This window comes from Meriones unguiculatus, chromosome 15 (genome assembly GCF_030254825.1).
Source record: "Meriones unguiculatus strain TT.TT164.6M chromosome 15, Bangor_MerUng_6.1, whole genome shotgun sequence".
Classification (NCBI taxonomy): domain Eukaryota; kingdom Metazoa; phylum Chordata; class Mammalia; order Rodentia; family Muridae; genus Meriones; species Meriones unguiculatus.
The window spans coordinates 47,871,095-47,893,240 of NC_083362.1; the positions used below are offsets into that span (position 1 = coordinate 47,871,095).

General features: G+C 41.7%; 1 protein-coding gene across 11 annotated transcripts in view; it reads right to left on the minus strand.

Moving 5' to 3' along the window:
• Positions 1-22,146, minus strand: part of Ica1l (islet cell autoantigen 1 like) — a 64,354-nt gene that overhangs the window by 23,347 nt on the left and 18,861 nt on the right. For 6 of the 11 annotated variants that reach the window (XM_060368431.1, XM_021660813.2, XM_060368436.1 and 3 more), the window contains 8 exons: positions 21,923-22,091; positions 20,333-20,405; positions 12,939-13,062; positions 11,296-11,494; positions 8,711-8,836; positions 6,716-6,814; positions 5,017-5,102; positions 2,890-2,933 (listed from right to left, as the gene is read on the minus strand). In XM_060368431.1, the coding sequence (XP_060224414.1) occupies positions 2,890-2,933; positions 5,017-5,102; positions 6,716-6,814; positions 8,711-8,836; positions 11,296-11,494; positions 12,939-13,062; positions 20,333-20,405; positions 21,923-22,084 (913 nt within the window). In that variant the 5' untranslated portion in view covers positions 22,085-22,091. Of the gene's footprint in view, positions 1-2,889; positions 2,934-5,016; positions 5,103-6,715; positions 6,815-8,710; positions 8,837-11,295; positions 11,495-12,938; positions 13,063-20,332; positions 20,406-21,922; positions 22,102-22,146 lie in introns of all 11 variants that reach the window. The other 5 variants (XM_060368434.1, XM_060368430.1, XM_060368429.1 and 2 more) reach the window with 2 other exon arrangements.

Sequence of the window (22,146 nt, forward strand, 5' to 3'; positions counted from 1 at the left end):
AAAAAATTCCAGCCACTCCTGCCAAAGAATAAGATATGCGTTAAGCTCTCCAGTGTTAAGCAAACATACATAAAGCTGCCCAGTTCTGCTTGGGGCAGGCTATGCCATAGAACATTTAAAGGTCAAGAGACAGTGGCACGAGGTGTTCATGGTACAGAAAGAAACTGGTAGCCAAGAATACTGCACCCAGAAAAGCTGTCTTTTAAAAAACAAAGAAGTGAAGACAAAAATGGGAGGAATTTCTCTTCACCAGGCCTGTCCTACAAGAAATGATACAGGACCTTCTTCAAAGACATTGTGGCCATGCCTTTAGAACCAGCAGAGGCAGGCAGATCTCTAAGTTTGAGGCCAGCCTGGTCTACAGAGTGGACCGGGACACGTGTGTCCATGTGACATCCCTAAGAGAGAACATGGTGGTGTCTGAATGCAGGACAGTGAAAAAAATAAAAAAGAGAAAAGAGATGCTAGTGAGAAAAAATGGTACACACATACCCCAGAGGGTATAAAACTCAAAAGCAATATTAGAATTCTCTAATATAAACATGATACATTAACTATTTATGTCTTTAGTAATAGGCTAAATAACAACCTAAGTAAAAGCAACAGTAACTACATTATGGTAGGAGAAAGGCGATACAGAAAGATGTAAATGAGTCCACAAGATGGCTCGGCAGGCCCTGGCAGTTGCTGCCCAACCTGACACCCAGTACAGGGGAACCACTGTCCTCTTGCTTCCACACGCGGACTGTGCATGCATGCACCCACATACACAGCGCCCACAAACAAACACAACTCTTAAAAATGAAGGTTATAGCCAGGGGTGCTGGGATGAAATCTATAAGTAAAGGCAGATGGATCTCTGTGAGTTCAAGGCCAGGCTGGTCTACAGAGCCAGTCCAGGACAGCCAAGACTACACAGAGAAACCCTATCTCAAAAAAAAAAAAAAAATTGGCCTGGGTGTGTAGCTCAATGGCTAGTGTCCTGCTGAGCATGAGCAAGGCCCTGGGTTTAGTCCCCAGTACCACATAAGACAGGTATGTGGCTATCCCAGCTCTCCAGAGGTAGTGGAAGAAGGACCTTAAGTTCTTTGATTATAAAGCCAGTTTAAGGCCAGCTTGGACTATAAGAGACCCTGCAAATACAGAGGATTTTTAATTTTTTATTTTAATCTATGTGTAAGAACGTTTTGCATAGTATATACGTATATACATGTATCTATATGTTTATACAATACATATACTGTATACAATATATGTATATACATGTATACTATGTAAATACATATATGTATTATATTCACACATATTATATATACATATATGTATATATGTATATGTAATGTGGGCAAAACATTCACATATATACATATATGTGTTTATATGCATATATGCATATATATCTATGTATTGTGTGTATATGTACCACATATGTGCCTGGTCCCTGGAGCTGAAGTTATATTGAGTTGTGGGCTGCCGTGTTGGGTGCCAGGAACCAAACTCAGGTCCTTTGCAAGAGCAGTAAATGCTCTTTAACTGCTGAGCCATCTCTCCAGCTACTAGAGAATTTTTTCGATTGTATTTCTAATTTTATTTCTTTTATTCTTTATTAATTACACTTTATTCACTTTGTATCCCCCTGTGGTTCCCTCCCTCCTCCCGTCCCAATCCCTCCCTTTTTCCACCCTCTGCATGCATGCCCCTCCCTAAGTCCACGGATAGGGGAGGTCTTCTTTTCCTTCCTTCTGATCCTAGTCAATTAGGTCTCATCAGGAGTGGCTGCATTGTCTTCTTCTGTGGCCTGGTAATATTGCTTTCCTCTCACGGGGAGGTAATTAAAGAGCAGGCCAATCAGTTCATGTCAGAGGCAGTCCCTGTTCCAATTACAATGGAACCCACTTGGACACTGAACTGCCATAGGCTACATCTGTGCAGGGGTCCTAGGTTATCCCCATGCATAGTCTTTGGTTGGAGTATCAAAGAATTTTTTGAAACTAGTATTTTCACATTTTGTTTCCATTGATCAGTTTTAAGTTGTTATGATTACAAAACAGCATCTTATAAACAAAAGATTTTCTTGGTAAGTCTTAAGGTAATCCACAAAGCAAACATCTGTAGTTGACATACCAAAAATAAAAAGCTCAAAGCACATGAAGAAAAAGCACTAAACACAGAGGGAAACTGTAAGAAGAAACAAAACTATAAAGCTGACATTAAAGTGGCAGTAGCAAGGGAGGTAGGTCACGATGGCGCACGCCTTTAATCCCAGCACTCAGGAAGAAGAGGCAACTCATCTCTAAGTTTGAGGCCAGCCTGACCTACATAGAAAATCCCAGGCCAGTCAGGGCTACCTGGTCTCAAAAGGTAAGGGAATGAGCCATAGCAAGACTTCAGCTAGCAATAATCAATGAGTGTAAATGGACTAAATTCTTCCATTAAAAAAAGTCTTCCATTAAAAGTCAGAGTGATTATTGACTAAATGTATTGTTAAAGTACAAATTATATGTGACTTAAAATAAATGTGTTTTGGCCTCCGTCCTATTAGGGAGGAGCAAACCTGAGGCATGTTCAGTGGAATTATAAAGTGACAGCATTTTAAATGCAGTTTAAACGAATCTTTTAGAACATTTTAAATCTTTTGAAAGACTGTGACAAACTATTTTGACATTACAAATGTGGCCATTTTGCCAGGTGGTGGTGGTAGTACACGCCTTTAGTCCCCATGCTTGGGAAGCAGAGGCACGTGTATCTTTGTGAGTATGAGGCCAGCCTGGTCCACAGAGTGATTCCAGGACAGCCAACTCTACACAGAGAAACACTGTCTTTAAAAAAAAAAAAAAGAAAGAAAGAAAGAAAAGGGGGCCATTTCAATTAATGCATCTACCATCTTACCTGGCTCTTTCTCAAGTCTCTCTTCCTCTTCAGACAAAGCTACCCTAAAGTAAAAACCAGAAAGTACAGAGTTTTGGTTAAAGTACATTTGAGATTCCCAGCCCCCCGTTTCATATAGTTAGAATTTTAATTCAGGAGATACATAAAATACTTGTCTGGCAGATCAAGACTCTAACAGATTATATTCTATTTCTATAGAACTGCATAGACTACAAAAACTTTTATTTTCTTTTTATTGTTGTTGCTGTTTTTATTTTGTTTTGAAGGCAAGGTTTCTCTGTGTAGCCCTGGACGTCCTGGAACTCACTCTGAAGACCAGGCTGGCCCCGAACTCGCAGAGGCAGACTCTGCCTCTGCCTCTTGAGTGCTGGGATCAAGGGTGTAGGCTACCACTGCCCAGCTCCTTATTCTTATATTTGACTCTGTACAGAGTCTGTAACAGAAATGTAGACACGGGGCCAAAGACAAGGTTGAATATTCCTAATTTGGATGTGTGAAATCCAGAATATTCCACAGCCTTTTGAACACAGGACAAGTAGGAGACTTCTTTACCATGAGACTTGTTATTATGGACACTCTACTTAGAGCAATGTTGCCACAGGCCACAGCTGTAAGACACACAGGACTCACATCAGTTCCTTCCCCCTGTGTCTGTGCCTTCCTTTCAGTTGGGGTTCTAAAAGAAGGGAGGCAGTGTAGAGCGTGTGGACAATTTTGGAGTCTGCTCTCGCTGCTGGCCAGCAAGCTGTGTAATGAAGACGCTCTTGCTATCTTTTACTGTGTTGTAGGGTGTTACCCACAGACTTTGGAGCTTTTTTATTACTAAAATTATCCTAATACACATATAAAATGAGAGAGGATAGAGAAGAAAACATAAATGAATTCCATGTTGAGCCCTGGATCCCATCTCTAAGATATCACATTATGTTTATGTAAATATACCAAAAATATTTTAAAGTCTGAAAACTGGAACACTTGTACAAACATCTTGGACAAGCGTTCCAGTCCTGTGACTCTGAGAACTCTGGCAGTAAGGCCGTAGCATATGGAATTTCATTTTCATGCACTAGGGGGTCGGGATGGCCTTTACTAAAGAACATGTAACAACTAAAGAGATAAACACCCCACACAAGCTGTGTAATGAAGACGCTCTTGCTATCTTTTACTGTGTTGTAGAGTGCTGCCCACAGACTTTGGAGCTATTTAATTGTGAGTATTTAATTGTTGTGAGTAAAGTGATAGAACCTATAATGTCCTCAGTCAGTGGTAATTGTAGGTATTTATAATATGCATCTAATATGCTGATTTAGAACACCATTATAATAAAGAGTGGAACATAGAAACTAAACAGATATTGAGTTGTTTTTTCTGAGCATGACTTCATAATCGTCAGTACTGAAGGCTATTTTAATATGTCTTTAAAGGCATCCCAAGACCAATACTGTGTCCATTTAAGAAACTACTACACACTCAAAAAAAAAAACCCTTACAGAGTAAAAAGACTTAGGATTTGAAGTGAAATTTCTAATGATAGTATACATATATGATATTTTTAAACAATTTGGTCTCATTCATGATTTTAAACATCAACATAACACTAAGGTAAGTTTACTTTATACATCTCAATACAGACATTTAGTTTGGATTTCTCATCGAGAATACTGCACTTGAATCTGGGCTGGCAGGGCTTGTTGCTGCCTCAGTCGGGTCGGTTAAGGAAGGAGTGAAGCCGCAGATGAGCATGGGCAGACACAGGGAAGCAGGCGTGTGCAGGGCCCCTAGGTCCCAGTTTCATCGTGTTTTTCACAGATTTCTAACAGCTGCTTTGCCTGCCTGCTCTCAGCTGTTCCTGCCAGGCCTCCCCACAGCACTCGGCTCTTAACTCAGTGTACACTCCTCCTCGTGACAGAATCTGGGGTTATCGCCACAGCTGGCTGGTACTTCTGTCATTTCCTTTGCCCACCATGTTGACAGTGGGAAAAAAATGCAGCAAATGTTTGTGTTTAGAAAAGTGACATAGAAAGAGCATGCAGTGACTGGAGAGGAGAACGCTGACGACACTTGTATGTGTGTCATAGGACAGCACGCAGGTTTTGCACAGCATCCAAGGAGGACTCGCCTACTTACTTATCGAGGTCTGCAGTGAGACAACTGCCCTCTGTTTGTTCTTCTTTGTAGTCTGCAGCGAGGTTGCCCGGAGTGTCCTGTAGTCGCTAAGGATATGAAATTTAATGTTAAATAGATTGAAAAAAAATCCATTCTTTTTACAATCAAAAAGAGAATAAAAACTTCAGATGATATAAAATAGAAATAGTTCTGAGTAGAGCGTAAGAGCTGTGGGAACATGATTTGGTGTAATTTGCCCTGAACCCCATGCATAGTTTTTCATCTTGGCTGTCTGTGGAGCTACACATACTGGGATATGCCTTAGAGAAAGATTAGCAACTTGAGATAGTGCCAAAGAAAACACTGCACTGCCAGCCTGTACTGCAGTCCTTGTCACATAGCTAAAGATGATTCCAAGTAGAATTCAGGCATAGAATTTGCCTAAATACACAGTACATGATTCATTGAATCAGTTGCATTTTGGGGGCTGAAAACGTTTCATAAAATGACTTAACAGATGGGTGTGGTATGATGGTTTGTGCCTTTATTCCCAACCCTAGCACTCTGAGCTCAAGGCCAGCCTGATCTGCACAGAGTGTTCCAGGCCAGGAAAGTGAGATCCTGTCTTAAAAATGAGAAGACTTAAAGAGACTGAAGAGATGACTCGGCAGTTAAAGAGTATGTACTGTTCTTCCAGAGACCCGAGTTCAATTCCCAGCACCCATATCAGGCAGCTCACAACCACCAGTTCCAAGGGGATCAGACACCTCTGCAGGCAGCTGGCACCTGCACACGCGCACACTCATGCACATGCTTCAGTTTTTTTAAAATGACTTAAAAAAAAATCCATCACAGGCACATCATCCTGCTGAGGTAAGAATGGTAAGGCAGAAGGCACTTAGAGCTAGCCCATTAGAACTGAAGAAATGACTGTGTTGAATAAGCCACATGCAAAGGTGTGACAGGATGCTTTACAAACATGGAGAAACTGTGATCATAGGTGAGCACATTTTTCATATGTACATAGCACAGAAAAAGTTCCTCTTATGTTAGTCTCTGCAGCTGCAGTTGCACCCATGTCAGGGCCAGGCTGTGTGATCTGGGCATCATGAACCACATCTGTGACATCAGGGTAAAGGCAAGAAGGAAATCTGACTTAAACTTTTAAAATTGCCAGGCAGGTAGTCTGTCTGGCCATTATTGAGAATATGCAATTACTTCCCATCACTTGTTGCTTTTTTTTTTTTCTTCCATAGATTTAGCTATCCCTGTGTATGCATTTAAATTTTTTTATTACTAAACTTCATTTCTAGAGTGTTTTTTTTTTAAGATTTATTTTTAATTGTGTGTGTAGGTGCCCACTGAGCCCAGGAGGAGCTGGAGTTATAGGAAGCTGTGAGCCACCAAGCACAGATGTTGGGAACCAACCTCTGCCAGAGCTCAGCTCTTAAATTCTGAGCCACTGCCTGCAGGCCCACATCTCTGCACCTAATTTTTTTTCACTTCCCCATTTCCCTGTCATACTAGCACCTCAGCTAGTAGCCTGTGTGTCTCAGTGTTACTGACAGTGACTGGAACCTAGAAAGCACTAATCCTTAGCAGTGGGGAACATGTTTTCCAATGTTTCATGAGTTTGAAATTAAGCCCAGAAAAACACGTTTCTGTGTCATCACCTCACTGAAGTGTAATTCAGCCAATCAAGAGAACCCTGGAGACCTACCTTGAGAGCTATGAAGTGGTATGGATGAAAGCTAGTATAGGCCTCCTGGATTTGAGACATCATTTTAGCTGTTTTCTCCCAGAACGTAAGCAATGTTCTCTGCGGAAAAAGAAAAGGCAACACTACAGTTCTATCTGTCCAAGATCTGTTTGGGGCTTCTTCCTCACTGCTATGGTGCTCAGAAACTGAGCCAATTGTCCGAGGATGGGGAGCCAGAAAGAACTAGAGATCAGAATTCTTCATTAAAGTTAGCAGTGAGTCTGCATGTACATGAGCCTGTCTGTCCACAAGAGTGGAGTACCTAGAGAATGACTACAACTCATAGTGAGAAAAAGGCAATGGGTCCAAACACCTCAGAGTCCAAAATCATACGCATCAAAGGCATAAAAACACCAATCTCTACTGAAGAAGGGACATATGTGTAATCTTTATGTTAACATATATATATAAGCTCTGTGTGTGTGCGAGTGTATGTGCATGTCATGGAGTGCCTATAGCGATCAGAGAAATACTTGTGGGAATTGGTTCTCTTGATCTACTATGTGGGTCCCAGGTCTCAGATTAAGGTCACCAGGCTCAAATGCAAGCATCTCCACCTGCTGAGCCCTCTTACTGGCCCATAAGAATCTTTCTGTTTTGTTTTGCTTTGTGAGACTGGGTCTTACTGTGTAGCCTTGGCTGGCCAGGACATGCTTTGTGGACCAGGATGTTCACAATTCACAAAAATCCACCTGCCTCTGTATCCCAAGTCCTTGGATTAAAGAGGTGTGCCACTATGCTCACCCCATAAGTATCTTTTCATTAAAGAAAATAGTTACTACTAAATTTGGCCTTTCATCAAGGGCTCAAGAAAGACTTGGCCCTAAAAATGTGTTATTTAGTTAACTCAAGTCATCTGTGCTCCTCCTTGAAGCTTCAAGATTCCTGTTCCAGGACAAGGGATGAATAGGAGAATAGAGGAATACTAAGCTGTTAAACTACACATCGTCATTGCTTTCATTTTCAAGGACATCTCTTCTTGCATCTTGAACTCCATAGTACCAAGCTGAGTTGGGTATATTTTAAGATAGCAACGAATAACCACCTCCTTTCACTGATTATTCTTTCCTTATTCAGATAACGGTTTTCTACTGACTGTTTAACAGCAACACATTAAAGTCTGCAACCTCTGCTTGTAAGTAGCTAGCATTCATTGTAGATTATTCACACGTGACTTGAGGGTAATAGAACTGCAGGTGAGATTAATGAGGTTAAAGTATAGGATGGCAGCTTGGCAGAATGAAAGAAATACATGGCCTAGATTTGGCAAACTTGGGTTTTTAAAACCAAATTACCATTTGCTTAATTGTCATTGGCTTCATTTTCTTTATTCATTGCTTGACACAAAAGTTTTCAAACTTTCTGTTGTTTTGTTTAGTTTGGGGACAGGGACAAAGTCTAGACTTAAACTCTATATCCTCCTGTCTCTGCCCCTGATGTGCTGGGAATACTTGCATAAGTCCCAAGTTTCACTATTTCAAATGAAATTATAAACCAGAGGTAATAAGTCTTGAATTTTACCTTCTCACCACTCCCCACCCCCCGAGGTAGTTTATTTTTTATTTTTTGATACAGGGTTTCTCTGTGCAGTTCTGGCTGTCCTGGAACTCTGTAGACCAGGCTGGCCTTAAACTCAGAGGTCCGCCTGCCTCCCAGGTGGTGGGATTAAAGGTGTGTGCCACCACCAGCGGGCTTACCATTCTCCCTTTAACCTCAGAAAGTCCCTAAGTCTTTCACTGTGCTACTCAAGAGAGCATAGTGTGATAGACAGACAGTTTCCAAGTGTCTCTACACTTAGAGCTTACGGTTCTCTGTCACATCTTCAACAGGCCAATTACAGAAGTCAAAGGAAGCTGACCAACAACAGAAATGTTCTTGCACCCGTTAGACAACTTTCAAAAATGAATCTCACCACTCATCTTTACTGCAAGGACATGCTGACCATGGGGTGGGTACCTGGTAGGTAGTGAGTGAGTGGGATAACATATTGCAGCGACTAGCTCCAAGCAAGTCCACTTTCTGACAGACATCCATCTTTAACTTGTCAAAAGAACCTTTGCTATTTCTCACTTGGATCTGTACCTGCAATCACAAAAAGGTCTGTTATTATCAACACCAAAAATGAAATTCTAGTGGGTCTGAAATTTTTTTTTCAGACACATGGAATTGTAACAGTTCCTTTTCTCTGTATCATTATCATTCTAAGGGTAACGATGGAAACGTTAGCTATTTTTGGTAACTATAAGAGAGTGTTTTCTCTTTTTTAAACATTTACTTATTTATGTAGCAGGAATATAGAGAGCATACATGTGTGTATGTGCATGCATGTGTGTGCGTGTGTAGGTCAGACAACAGTGTGTGGGAGTCAGTTCTCTCCTTTCACCATATGAATTCTGAGGATGAGATTTAGGTCATCAGGCTTGGTGGCAAGTGCCCTTACCCTCTGAGCCATCCCAATGGCTCTCCTACAGCTATCCAGTAAGGTGAAAAAAAAAAAAAAACCTGAAAATTATATAGTTAAGAAGAAAGTGTCCCAGATAAAAACAAATATCTGAAAAGTTTAGAATTATGTACAGTATTTAGCTAAGAGAAGAGGCAAAAAATGGAAGGGCTGAGGAGACAGCTCAGTGGGCAAAGGCATTTGCCACCAAGCCTGGTGATCCAAGTTTGATCCTTGTGCTCACATGGTGAAAGAAGAAAACCAGTACCCGCAAGTTGTCCTGTCAGTCACATGTGCCCTGTGGCATGTACTCACGCACACAAAATAAATGAAAAAAATGTAATAAAAAAACTTAGCTGGCCTGTGGTGGTGCACACCTATAATCCCAGCACTCGGGAGGCAGAAGCAGGGGGATCTCTGTGAGTCAAAGGCCAGCCTGTTTTACAGAGCGAGTCCAGGATAGCCAGAGCTATACAGAGAAACCCTGTCTCAAAAAACCAAAGAAATAAATATTTAAAGATGAGCATATTCTAGTGGTATGTATGCATCTCACAAACAATAAATAAAATGCAATAAAATTTTAGAAGAATAAATAGGAGACACAGTTAAATGTTGGTAGGCATTAATATTTCAAACCCATTGAGGTAGTTATGTATTAAATTATTTCTTCATAAATGTCATTGGATAATATAAATGTTGGCTTTTGAAAATGTTTATTCATTCATTGACTCAACTAACATTTACAAATTGTCAACTATATGAAATACTATTTTAGGAACTAAGATACTGTGGACACTGTGGCAAAGACAACAGGTGTTCATGCCATCATTGTCAGGTAGAGAGAGATAGGAGAAAAAGTAAATAATTACAGGAGGGACTCTCAGCTTGGAAACACACAAATAGGTGAATAGAACTGAGTGGCCATTAGGTGGTCAGGAAGGCTGTTGGCAAGCAGGGATGAAGTTTGGGCTGGACAAGGAGATGATGAACAGGCTACATCAAGACTCCTGGGGAGAGCAGTCCAGGAAGAAGAAGGTCACAGAGGAAGACAGGCAGAGCAGAGCCTTGGGGACACAAGGAGCAAGTATAAGAAGGCTGTGTAGGGATGTGGGACCAGACCTGGAAAGATTTCTGAAAGGAACCAGGTAGAAATCTGTAGTTTATGGGGTTTTTCTGTGTAGCTCTGGCTGTCCTGGACTCACTCAGTTTGTGGATAGCTTCAAACTCACAGAGATCTACCTGCCACTGCCTCCTGAGTGCTGGGATTAAAGGTGCGTGCCACCACAGCCAGGCAGGAATCTGTATTTTTGTTTTGTTTTAACTGGAATGAAACTCACATAATGTACACTTCACCATTGAAAATACAGAATTCAGTGGCACTTGCGCTTTCACACAACCACTCTCTCCAACTAAATATTATTGTCAAGGATGATAATGGGAGTAGGACAAGAGGCTGCTCTGACTTCCAGCCAGGTATGCACCTGTTTTACAGGGCCGCTGAGAGTAACCAATGAGTTGTGTTCGCTAGTGTTATGTCACCTTGAAAAAACCAGACCCATTTTGGAAGAAGGAATCTCAATTGAGAAAATGAAAAATGATAGAAAAGTATTTTCTATCATATCATGATAGAAAATCCCAAAATTCTAGGTAAGCAATATTTAAAATGTGATCAGAACGTTTGTGAAAGTTTTAAAAAAAATAAGAGTGGGAGCTAGATGCCAAGGAAAGGGTACATCTGCTGAAATATCCAAGCAACCAAGACTTGAGTCTAGAGTGGGCTGTGGTGAGCGTCTGTGACGCCAGCTCTCAGGCTTGCATTCCTGCGTAGCCTGGACTATACAGTGAAATCCTATATATATTTTTTAAAGGCTGATATTTTATTAACATTGTTAAATTATTCTGTATTAGTTCTCTGTTACTGCCAAGAAAAGGAGACTAGAGAGCTGGCTCAGTGGTTAAGAGCACTGGCTGCTCTGCTCTGGCTTGCAACAGTCTACAATGGGATCCAATGGCCTCTTCTACCATGCAGATGATCATGCACCCATCTAAGACATAAAAGACATAAACCAATCCAAGGAGAGAGAAAGGACACAGGTCTTACTTTTCTAAACTTTTCCATTTGTTTGAGGGTATCCGGGTCAAGCTCCTGCGATGCATCTTTCATCCACAGCAGGGCTCCTCTGTACTCGGTGCGTGCCTGCTCCATTCGATTAATGGTCACCAGGGTGTCAGAAATCGCCCTCTGACTGAACGTCGCTACTTCTTGCTTCAGACGAGACAGGGGGGTACACAAGGCCAATCTAATGGCAGAGAGGTGAAGATCAGAGGACCGTACATCCATAACCAAAATTCTAGACATACTGGGACATGTATTTATCATGTAGATGAGTCACAAAAAAAAAAAAAATTCCTGACATGCCTTGAAGATTTAGAAAGCAGCCTCTGAGTTGCAAGAAAAGATTTTCTACAGGTCATCCCTTTTTAATTTTAGGAAACATCTTTGGCTGTTGATCCAGACAGAAATAACCCTCCAGGCACATCTACCACCTAAAAAAGAGTTCTGAGGCAACAAAGAGCCTGGTACCTAAGTCACAGAGTCATTTACGAGCAATGTTCAATTGGTAAGTGTAGGGAAATCTTGGGTTCAAAAGATTAGATAAAAAGCTAGAAACACTAATGAGGATGCAGTTCTTAGAAGCTGAGGTGAGAACAGAAAACGAGGTGTTTAAGAAGTACCAGGCAGAGGTGGTGCACACCTTTAATCCCATGCTGGGAGGCAGAGGGAGGCTGATCTCTGCGAGTTTGAGGCCAGCCTGGTCTACAGAGCGAGTCCAGGACAGCCAAGGCTAAAAAAATTTTAAAAAGGAGGAGGAGGAGGAAGAGAAGGAGAAGCATATCTTAAACTTAGCCATTCAAAGGCTGCTTTTGATGTGGTGGCCCTAGAGACCTCTGCACTAATATGGCACTACAGAATAGAGCCAGCTGGGCCAGACATCATAGTACAAACCTGAGGTCAATTTTCTCATTTTTTTTCCTGTAATACAAGAATTTGAGCTGTATTTACAGTATATATACACATATATATATGTACAAGATAGTCTTTATGACACATATCTTTATGCTAAACACTATGAAATAATAAGAAGAAAGTATGAAATTAAGAAAAATAATCAGGCTGGTTATGGTGACATAGGCCTTTAATACCAGCAAACCGGAAGGCAGAGGCAGGTGAATATCTATGAGTTTAAGGCTAGCCTCGGCTACATAGTAACCTTTCTAAGAAAATTAAATTTCCATTTAAAAAGAAAAGTTTCGATTTGATCATAGTACAGTGTCAAAAAAGTGAATGATGGAGGATGTGCGGCTCAAAGGTAGAGCACCTGCTAGGTCGCATGAGGCTCTGGGCTAGACTGTCAGCATCACACAAGAAAACAGAAAATAATAGAAATTCATATCTTAAATAGTCCTCATTTTGTGACTATTACAGTAAACCACTTGAGATGCAGAAATACAGTCCTAAATGCTATTTTTAGGAATTAGATTAATCAAGAGCATCAATTTTTAAGTAATTTTTCTGAATGCAAATAAATAATTAAAGTGAATAAAGAAAAAAACTTATCCCCAAACATATTTCTCTTGAAACACATTTCGCTGCCTTACTAAAACAGTTTCTTAGCTGAACATGCAGACTTAGCCCAGAAGCATCTTATGACAACCAAAGGATGAGAAAAAACTGTGGGGAACCTTTGCTTGGCTGAGGAACAGAGTGCCTTGCCAGCAGCATCCATCATTTTGCCAGCTTGAGTCACATCCCGTTCTGCTTGAAACTTTAAAAAGAGCCCTAGTTCGTTTTCTTCCTCTGATATAACTAGAGAAAAAAAAAAGTACAGTTTAGTTCACTGTTTCATTTCATCATTTGCTTAAAACACAATAGGCAGGAGGCATGGCTCCACAGGTAAAGGTGTTTGCCACCAAGCCCAACAACCTGAGCTCAGTGCTGGGGACCCACATGTGGAAGGAGAGAACTGACCTCCACACAGGTTCTATGGCACCTGGGTACATGCACGCACACACACACACACTCGGAACTTAAGAATTTAAATACACAACTGAAAAGGTGAATTCTCACAACAACTCTCTAGTAAGAATTGCAGGTAGAAGGAAAATTCTCCTGTGTGGGTCTCCCACCATGGAGAGGCTGACTTCAACAGTCTGGAACACACTGTTTTACAAGCATGCTAGGAAGTTAAGATGCTGAGTCAGCAGAACGTTCTTCTGGAAAACTGTCAGTGACAACAGGCAGACCCACAAATGAGTCAAACCATAAAAATTGTCTGGTGCACTGAGACCCAGCCTGGACCATGAAGAGATGGCCCCAGGTATGCTGCCAGCTGTGAGAAGAAGCCAAGTAAAAACAAGAGACTTTGACTAATTTGACTCTTTCGTATCTGTCACAGCTAATAAAAAAAAAAGACCAGCAGGGCTTGGCTGAGAGGAGGAGGAGCTTAGAACCTGGGCTATGCAAGTGTGAGGCCCGATGTACACACAGAAGTAAGATTAAGTTTTGTTTTTGTTTTTTGCTTATTTTCTGTGACAGGATCTTAGCATGCATAGGAAAGCCTTGACTTCCTGTGTAGCTGAGGTTGGCCTCCATTCCATGAGTCTCCTAGAATACACCCGACTGGCATGTCATTTCTAGTTAGTTACCCTAGGAATTTACTCTTTCTTTTCTTCTTTTTTTTCTTTTTCAAGACAGGGTTTCTCTATGTAGCCCTGGCTGTCTTAGAACTTTGTAGACCAGGCTGGCCTAGAACTCACAGAGATCCTCATGCCTCTGCTTCCTAAGTACTGGGGTTTAAAGGCATGCGCCACCACACCTGGCCCTCTTTTTTTCTTTTTGTTTGTGAAATGTGTGTCTCTACTGAATCCTGGCTTTCCTGGAACTCACTACTTAGACCAGGCTGACCCAAATTCACAGGGCTCCACTAGCCTCTGCCTTTTGAGTGCTGGGATTAAAGGTGTGCAACACCACGCCTAGCCTAAAATCATTCTTCTTACACTTTACAAAAGTGTCGGATCATAAAGCAAAATATTACTCCTCTAACAAAGACTGTTTTAGGAACACCAGTCTAGTTCCCTACCCGTCGCTTCTAAACCACTCTCAAACAGATCTGGAGGAAAAGGCCATAAGCACTCTGAGTTAAAGGGAACAGGAAAGGACAACAAGGGGCATGCCTACTTTTACCTTGGCCACCTTAGAGAAAAAAACTGAGGTTGAAAACTGAAAAGGGTTTTCTGTGTGCTCAGGATGTGGAGATGGGACGTGGTACTACTTCTGAAGTGAAATTCTGGATTTCCCTGGGCAATACTAGTCACAGTAGGAGCTGCAACTAACTGTTGATGTCACAAGAGCCAAAAACGTTATGTGCATAGATATAGAATCTCTGTGAAGGGAATCAAGGGACAGCTGGACTACTGGTGTGGCCACCTTGGTAATCACCACAGTTAAGAATGGCAAACTAGAGCTAAGAGGAAAAGGTCCACCCAGCACTGGTGGACAGAAGAAAAGATGGGGTGTCTTTGGCTGGAAGATAATGTAGGGGGCACAGTGAACAATAAAGATGATGAAAGCTGCACCACAGGACCACTGTAAGGAGTGTGCAGACTGGTGGCCCAGAACGGCATCTGTGGTGGAATAAATGAAAATGGTCCCTACAGACACAGGGAGTGGCATTACTGGAGGTGTGGCCTTGTTGGAGTAGGTGTGGCCCTACTGAAGAAAGTGTGTCACTGGGGTTGGGCTTTGAGGTTTCAGAAACTCAATCCAGGTCTAGTGGCTCTCTGGCTCTTTCTGCTGCTTGTGGATCCGAAAGTCGAACTCTCAGCTACCTCTCCAGCACCAGGTCTGCTTCCTGCCATGACCATAATGGATTTAACCTTTGAACTCTAAGCCAGCCCCAATTAAACATTTTTCTTTTTAAGAGTTGCCACCGCCATGGTATCTCTTCACCGAAACAGAACACTAAGACAACATCCAATACAGGCAGCACTGCATTGGTTTCTAAGTGTATCTATAAAACATAAAACCCACAGCTGGGCACATGCCTATAATCCCAGCACTCAGGGACCAGAGGCAGGCAGATGGATCTCTGTGAGTTTGAGGCCAGCCTGGTCTGCTAAGCGAGTCCAGGACAGTCAAGGCTACACAGAGAAACCCTGTCTCAAAAAACAAAAGAAGAAGAAGAAGAAGAAGAAGAAGAAGAAGAAGAAGAAGAAGAAGAAGAAGAGAGAGAGAGAGAGAAAGAAAGAAAGAAAGAAAGAAAGAAAGAAAGAAAGAAAGAAAGAAAGAAAGAGAAAAAGTATAATACCCATTTAAAATGTGAAAACAAAATCACTCTTGCATGTAGGTAGCCCATGACAGTTCAGTGTCCAAGTGGGTTCCCTAGTAAGGGGAACAGGGACTGTCTCTGACATGAACTCAGTGGCTGGCACTTTGATCACCTCCCCCTGAGTGGGGAGCAGTCTTTCTAGGCCATAGAGGAAGACAATGCAGCCAGTCCTGATGAGACCTGATAGGCTAGGGTCAGATGGAAGAGGAGGAGGACCTCCCCTATTAGTAGACTTGGAGAGGGGCATGGGAGGAGATGAGGGAGGGAGGGTGAGATTGGGCAGGAATGAAGGAGGGGGCTACAGCTGGGATACAAAGTGAATAAAGTGTAATTAATATAAAAATTAAAATAAAAAAATAAAACAACAAAATCTGAATGAGCAGTCCTGGGACTCTCAGGACAGCAGCAGAGCCCCGCACTCTTCCCTCTGCTCCTCCCTGCTGTCCACAAGCTGACACCGTAGAGCAGATGATACAGTGAGGGTATGACTCAGTCTGTGTTGTCATCTTTAATAAACCATGTACTGTACTGTGGGAGACTAACACGATCCAGAGAGTACAGGTCTGGGTCACCTGGCCCTGTCACAAACTCAAGCTTTTACATTTCCTTTGGTTGCCTTCTAAATATAGACTTATCAGTGCTTCTTACTGTGCTAAAAGCTGCTCTGTGCACTCTGTAAACCCAGCCCCTAAACAGGGGAAAGAGTGTTAATGACTTTAAGCCACAATCATTTTGTTTGGGTCCCCAAACTTTGATGATGATTCAAAGGCATGTGTCTACTGCTTTTTCTACAACGTGGGTTTCAGTACAGATTACAAACAGTAGTAATATCAATATGTCTGAAACTTTATCTCTTTTTATAAATGTAAAGAATTCTTGTAATCTTCAGGGACTCGTGAGACTTGGATCCACCTCTCACAGGTCAAACAACGCCAGATAAGTACTCCTTTCCATCTACAGCCAAAACTTTCCTGCCTCCTGCCTACCCCAGAGGGTGGGCTCCCCTTCCCCTGCTCTTCCGACTCCTCCATTCCCCCAACTACCAGGACCACAGGCCTGGAAGTTTCAAATGTAAACCAAGATAAAAAAAAAAATTCCTAAACTCCCTAACTTTTCTTTCTGTCCCTAGTCTGTATCTGTCCCAGCAGATTTCCATTCAACTGAAGACTGAAAACTGCTCCCAAACTGCCTGCCATGTGCCAGCCTCAGGTGCTCCTTCAGAATCTGCTCCAAAGCAGCCTGCACTTTCCTAGCCCCTAGCAGAACCTGGGCAGCAAGCAAAATAAATGTCCCCCAGCCCGCACTTCCCTTTCCCTTCCAACCTTTGGCCAACCTTTGATCCCAGCCTTCCTGGGTCCCAACAACAACAACATCCCAGTTTCAGCTCAGTAGTAGCTAGAGAGAGATTGTGTTGTTCCCTATCAGCAAAAGGCTGGAATGGTGGTCTCAAAGAAACCAGGACAAATGGCTGAGTTGGCTATTAGCAAAGCAGATGCTGGCCAGCATCTCAGTGTCACTCAGTACCTCCACACAGCGTTTCTCACACTGCCCACTGCCCTCACCACTCTAACCCAGGGTTGGGCTTCCATTCCCTTCCCCCAGCTTCTTTTCCTGTATAACTCAGCCATTTTGGCCACATGCTCTCTTGGCTGTGCTCCTGGACCTTTCTTCATCATTTGCCCTCTCTCCTCTCTCTTCTGTCACCCTCCTACCCCCACTGGCTGTCTGAACTCTTCCAGAAGCCCTCTGGCTGTGCTCTCCTCACATCTACAATAAAAACTTTCTCAGTCATATCTAGGAGGAGCTATGTCCTCATTTTCATTCAGGAGTCATTATAATTTAATGTTCTGAGTGCTTGAGAGATATGCATTCTCTTTGGCTCGTAGCTTTAATATTAGGAAAATCTTCGTTTGTGTGTGAGGTGTTAGAGCTCTCTGGGAACATGGAACAAATCATCACTGATTTGTTTTACCTTCATGGATGCTGAAAGGGCAGATGAGGCTCAAGCTGTGCTGCTTTTGGGATGGAACCTGCCTGCCAGCGTCAACAGATACACCACGCTGACAGGCCCACACCTGGGCAGGTGACTCCATCAAGTATTTATAATGTGTTCAGTGACACAGCCAACACTGAGCTCACCCAGCTCAACATTCAGTCTCCATTACAGAAAGTTCTCAGCATTGTACTAACCTACTGTATTTGTCTGGTAGTATCAGCAGTATAACATATGAATACAGTGTAAGATCTAGTATAAACTGGGCGAGGTGGAGCACGCCTGTAGTCCCAGCATGCAGGGAGGCAGAGGTAGGTGGATATCTTGTGAGTTCAAGACCAGCCTGGTCTACAGAGAGAGTCCAGTGCTACACAGAGAAACCCTGTCTTGGAAAACTAAAAAACAAAACAAAACAAAACAAAAAAAAACCCTCTAATATAAACCTTCTAGACACCACGTTTCTGTTTCATCTCAAAAAGAAAGCACACAGCAAAACCTGCATATATGATCTCTTCCTTACTCTGAAATGCCATGAGGATGCTCAAAGATCTAGTGATTTCATGCAAAATTAAAGACACATGAACTTACCAGTGTTTCTTGACACTTCTGTTTCCATGGACTGTGATGGTCCAGTGGTTACAACAGCCTTTTACAACTTGGTAAAGTATTTTTGGCCCTGAGTAATAGGGCCCCAATCCTTTGCCCTTTATTCTTCTTAGTCTTAGTTACAAACTCTTATGCATACTGGTTGTTTTCTCTCTTTACTCTCATTCCCTGGCCTCCAAATCTTTTTTTCCTCATCTATTTACCCTCCAAAAACCACATAATCAATCCCCTCTACAGAGTTTCCTTTGTCAACTACTATACCCCACAGTTATTTCCAACTGCAGTTCTATGTTGTGTCTCTAAGTTGACCCAACTGCATGCTTTTTGTATCATCTTTTATTTTGTTACAAAAAGTTCAACTATTTTCTTGGGAAAAGCATATACATAGTATATATGACACACACCTTGCCTAATTATGCCATATGGGAGTTCTTCTTTAATATGAGCTTTGATTACAAGTGCTAAGCTTGACTTACACAGCTTCACAAGACAGAATTTTTCTTTTTGAGGCAGGGTTTTATTGTAACCTAGACTGACCTGGCACTAACTTTGTGGCCCACACTAGCCTCCCACTCAGAGTGATCATCCTACTTAAGCCTCCTAAGTGTTGGGAGACAGCCATCACACAATGAAGCAATTTAATGAGCATTTACCGAATACTGACTGCATGCTAGATATTGTTTTTAAGGTTTGGGTACGCACAGGTAAACAAAACCAACTCCTGCATTACCAGCTGCAGCATACTGGCTCAGTGTATAATGGCACTCGCCAGCAAGCCTAATAATCTGAGTTCAATCCCCAGAGTCCACATGATGGAAAGAAACAATTGGCTCCTACAAGTCTCCTCTGACCCTGGCATGTGCATGCTCCAGTTCCAAGTAAAAAATAATAATAAAAAATGAAAAAGAAAAACATATTCTAGGTGTAAAAACAAAAGATAATACATAGAATGTTGAATATTACAAGAGCATAGGGGAATTATAAAGGAGAGGGAGTTTAAATTTAGATATGGAAGTTAAGGGAAAGCCTCATCAAAAAGATAGTCTTGGACTAAAAATCTAAGGGAAATTAGGGAGCATATGCTGCAGATATGCTTGTTGTGAAGACAATTGTGAACACAACAACACAATTCAATGAATGGGTTATTAGGATATGAGATCAGAGAGGCAGCCACATCCAGTAAGCCACTATACACATATGTGTGTGTATATGTATGTATATATACATATATGTATATGTACTTACATATGTATCTGCATGTGTGTCCGTATATGTAGGTGTACATGTGTATGTATATATACATACAAATATACAGACACATACTGTTATAATTGAAGTGGAGAAAGAAATCCAAAGGCTGAGTTCCATCTTGAAGAAGTCAGGGTCAAAGAAGAACTCACCAAAGGCAAGATGCTGAGAAGTAATGACGTTGGGGAGGAAGCTCTCCTTCATGGGAGGTATGGAAGCAAGCTCTCCTTCATGAGAGGGTAGGTACATGGAAGCAAGCTCTCCTTCATGAGAGGGTAGGCATGTGGAAGCAGAGTGAAGGCGACCTGAGGAGGAGCTAATGAGGTGGGCATGAGAACTGGCCACTGGATTTCCTTCTGGGACAAAAGATACATGGAGGTGTGGAAGTGGGGTACACCGGGTGAAAATAAAGCAGAGGAAGGAGCCTGGTATGGGGTCTACACCGGCAATCCTAGCAGTCAGAAAGCTGGAGGCAGGAGGATTCCAGGCCAGCTTGGGCTACACAGTGAGACTGTCTCAAAAAACTAAAAATAAAATAAAGCCCCTACATGACACAGGCGACCTTGTCGATGGTTCCTGAGAGAGAAGTCCGGAATGAGGTGTGGGACTGAACAGTCTGCAGGGTCACAAGAGGTTTGGGATGATGGAGACAAACCCTAAGACTCATCGAGAAAATCAGACAAGAAAGTGAATCTGTCTGTGTCAAAGCTTTAATGAATAGACATGAATAAAGAAGGAAAAGGACATTGGGGATTTTGAGAACAGTCACTGTAAATATTCATACTTTGTAATAAAAACATGAAATGGTTTGATAAACTACTTTCTTATTAGATGACTCATTTTCAAAAATGCATACCAATATTATTTCAAGTGGGAATTATCAGATAGCCATGATGTCATACCATTGAGTCTTAGCTGATATTTCTCAACTATCTTCAGAAGTTCATTGCATGTCTCCTGAATGGAGTGAAAAACCTTGAAAAATAAATGTTATTAGGACAATTTAAAGAATAATAAACAAATACAACTTTTAGCACTTAAAAAGAACATTTGCATAAAAGTATCTATTGGGTATATTTTATAAATTATGTCCATTTTACTTGGTTGGAATGTATGGTTTAAACATATATTCATATGTCTATTTTATAAATATCATGCCTATTTTCCTTGACTGGGATGTACTTCAGGCTTAGTTATATAGAAAGTTCATTTAAATTTTCCCTGTGAATGTGATAAATGTGTAGAATTTATCTACAGAATTTGTTTCCCCCTCAGTTCCCAAGTATCTAAACGCTAGAAAGTTATATCCATTATTTTTTTCAGTCTTAAAAAAAAATAGTACAAATATGGGGGGAAAATCACATGGCTGATTCCAAATATTTGTATAATGAACAACTTTACAATAAATGTTATAAATTCCCTCACCATATAAAAACAACACAACTATTTTCTTCTGTAGCAATGTGTGTGGAAAACAGTGGCAAGTTCTCCTCGTGTTGAAACATATTACAACTAATGCAGTTGTTTCCTGTCTCCAAATATGAATGAACCAAAGGATTACTTTGCAACACAAAGAATAAATGCCTTTTTTTCCTTTTTTTTTTTTTTTTTTCTTTGAGACAGGGTTTCTCTGTGTAGCTCTAGCTGTCCTGGAACTCTATAGACCAGGCTGGCTTTGAACTCACATAGATCCATCTGCCCCTGCCTCCCTGGGTGCTGGGATTAAAGGGTGATAACTGTAATCCTTAAACAGGTGTCTCTGAATAACAAGCACAGCTAAACATCCTGTAGCAAAGCTGCTAGTCCTGTGCTGCTAGTTTATGCCAATTTGACACAAGCTTGAGCCATCTGAGTGAAGGGAGTCTTTAAAAAAAAAAATTATTTATATATAGAGTGTTCTGCCTTGCATGTATACCTTCTTGCCAGAAGAAGGCACCAGATTTCCCCATAGATGGTTGTGAGCCGCCATGTGGTTGCTGGGAATTGAACTCAGGACCTTTGGAAGATCAGCCAGTGCTCTTAACCTCTGAGCCATTTCTCCAGCCTGAGAAGGGAGCCTTAGTTGAAAAATGCCTCCATAAGATCAGGCAGTAGGCAAGTCTATAGGGCATTTTTCTTCTTAGTGACTGACAGGAAAGAGCCCAGAACATTCTGGGTAGAGCCATCCCTGGGCTGGTGGTCCTGGATTCTAGAAGACAGCGGGCTGGACAAGCCCAGATGAGCAAGGTGGTAAGCAGCACCCATACACGGCCTGGTCAGCTCCTGTCTGAGGATCTCACCCTGCCTGGGTTCTCGTACTGACTTTCTTCAATGTGGCAGTGTAAGCCAAATAAACTCTCCTCCCAAACTCGCTTCTGGTCATGGTGTTTCATCACAGCAATAGTAACCCTAACTAAGACACCCCTTAAACTCCTTGGTGCAAAAGTTTGTTATAGTTCTCCCCTACCCCGAGTAATAACCGGTTCCGGGCAGTATACAGTCTTCACATTTACCTCGAGTTTAGCATCCAGTTCTGCATCAGAGGCGACCACATGCTCGTCCTCCTTTTTTCCTGTCGCTTTTATAAAGACCTGTTTAGTTTTCCAGTATTTCTTCTGCATTCTGCTCACTACTGACTGGTTATCTTCTGGTCGCAGTTGCCCAAATGAATCCATGGAGTAGCTAAAACAAACTAAAATTAGGCTTCTTTTAAAAACTTAACAATAAATTACAAATA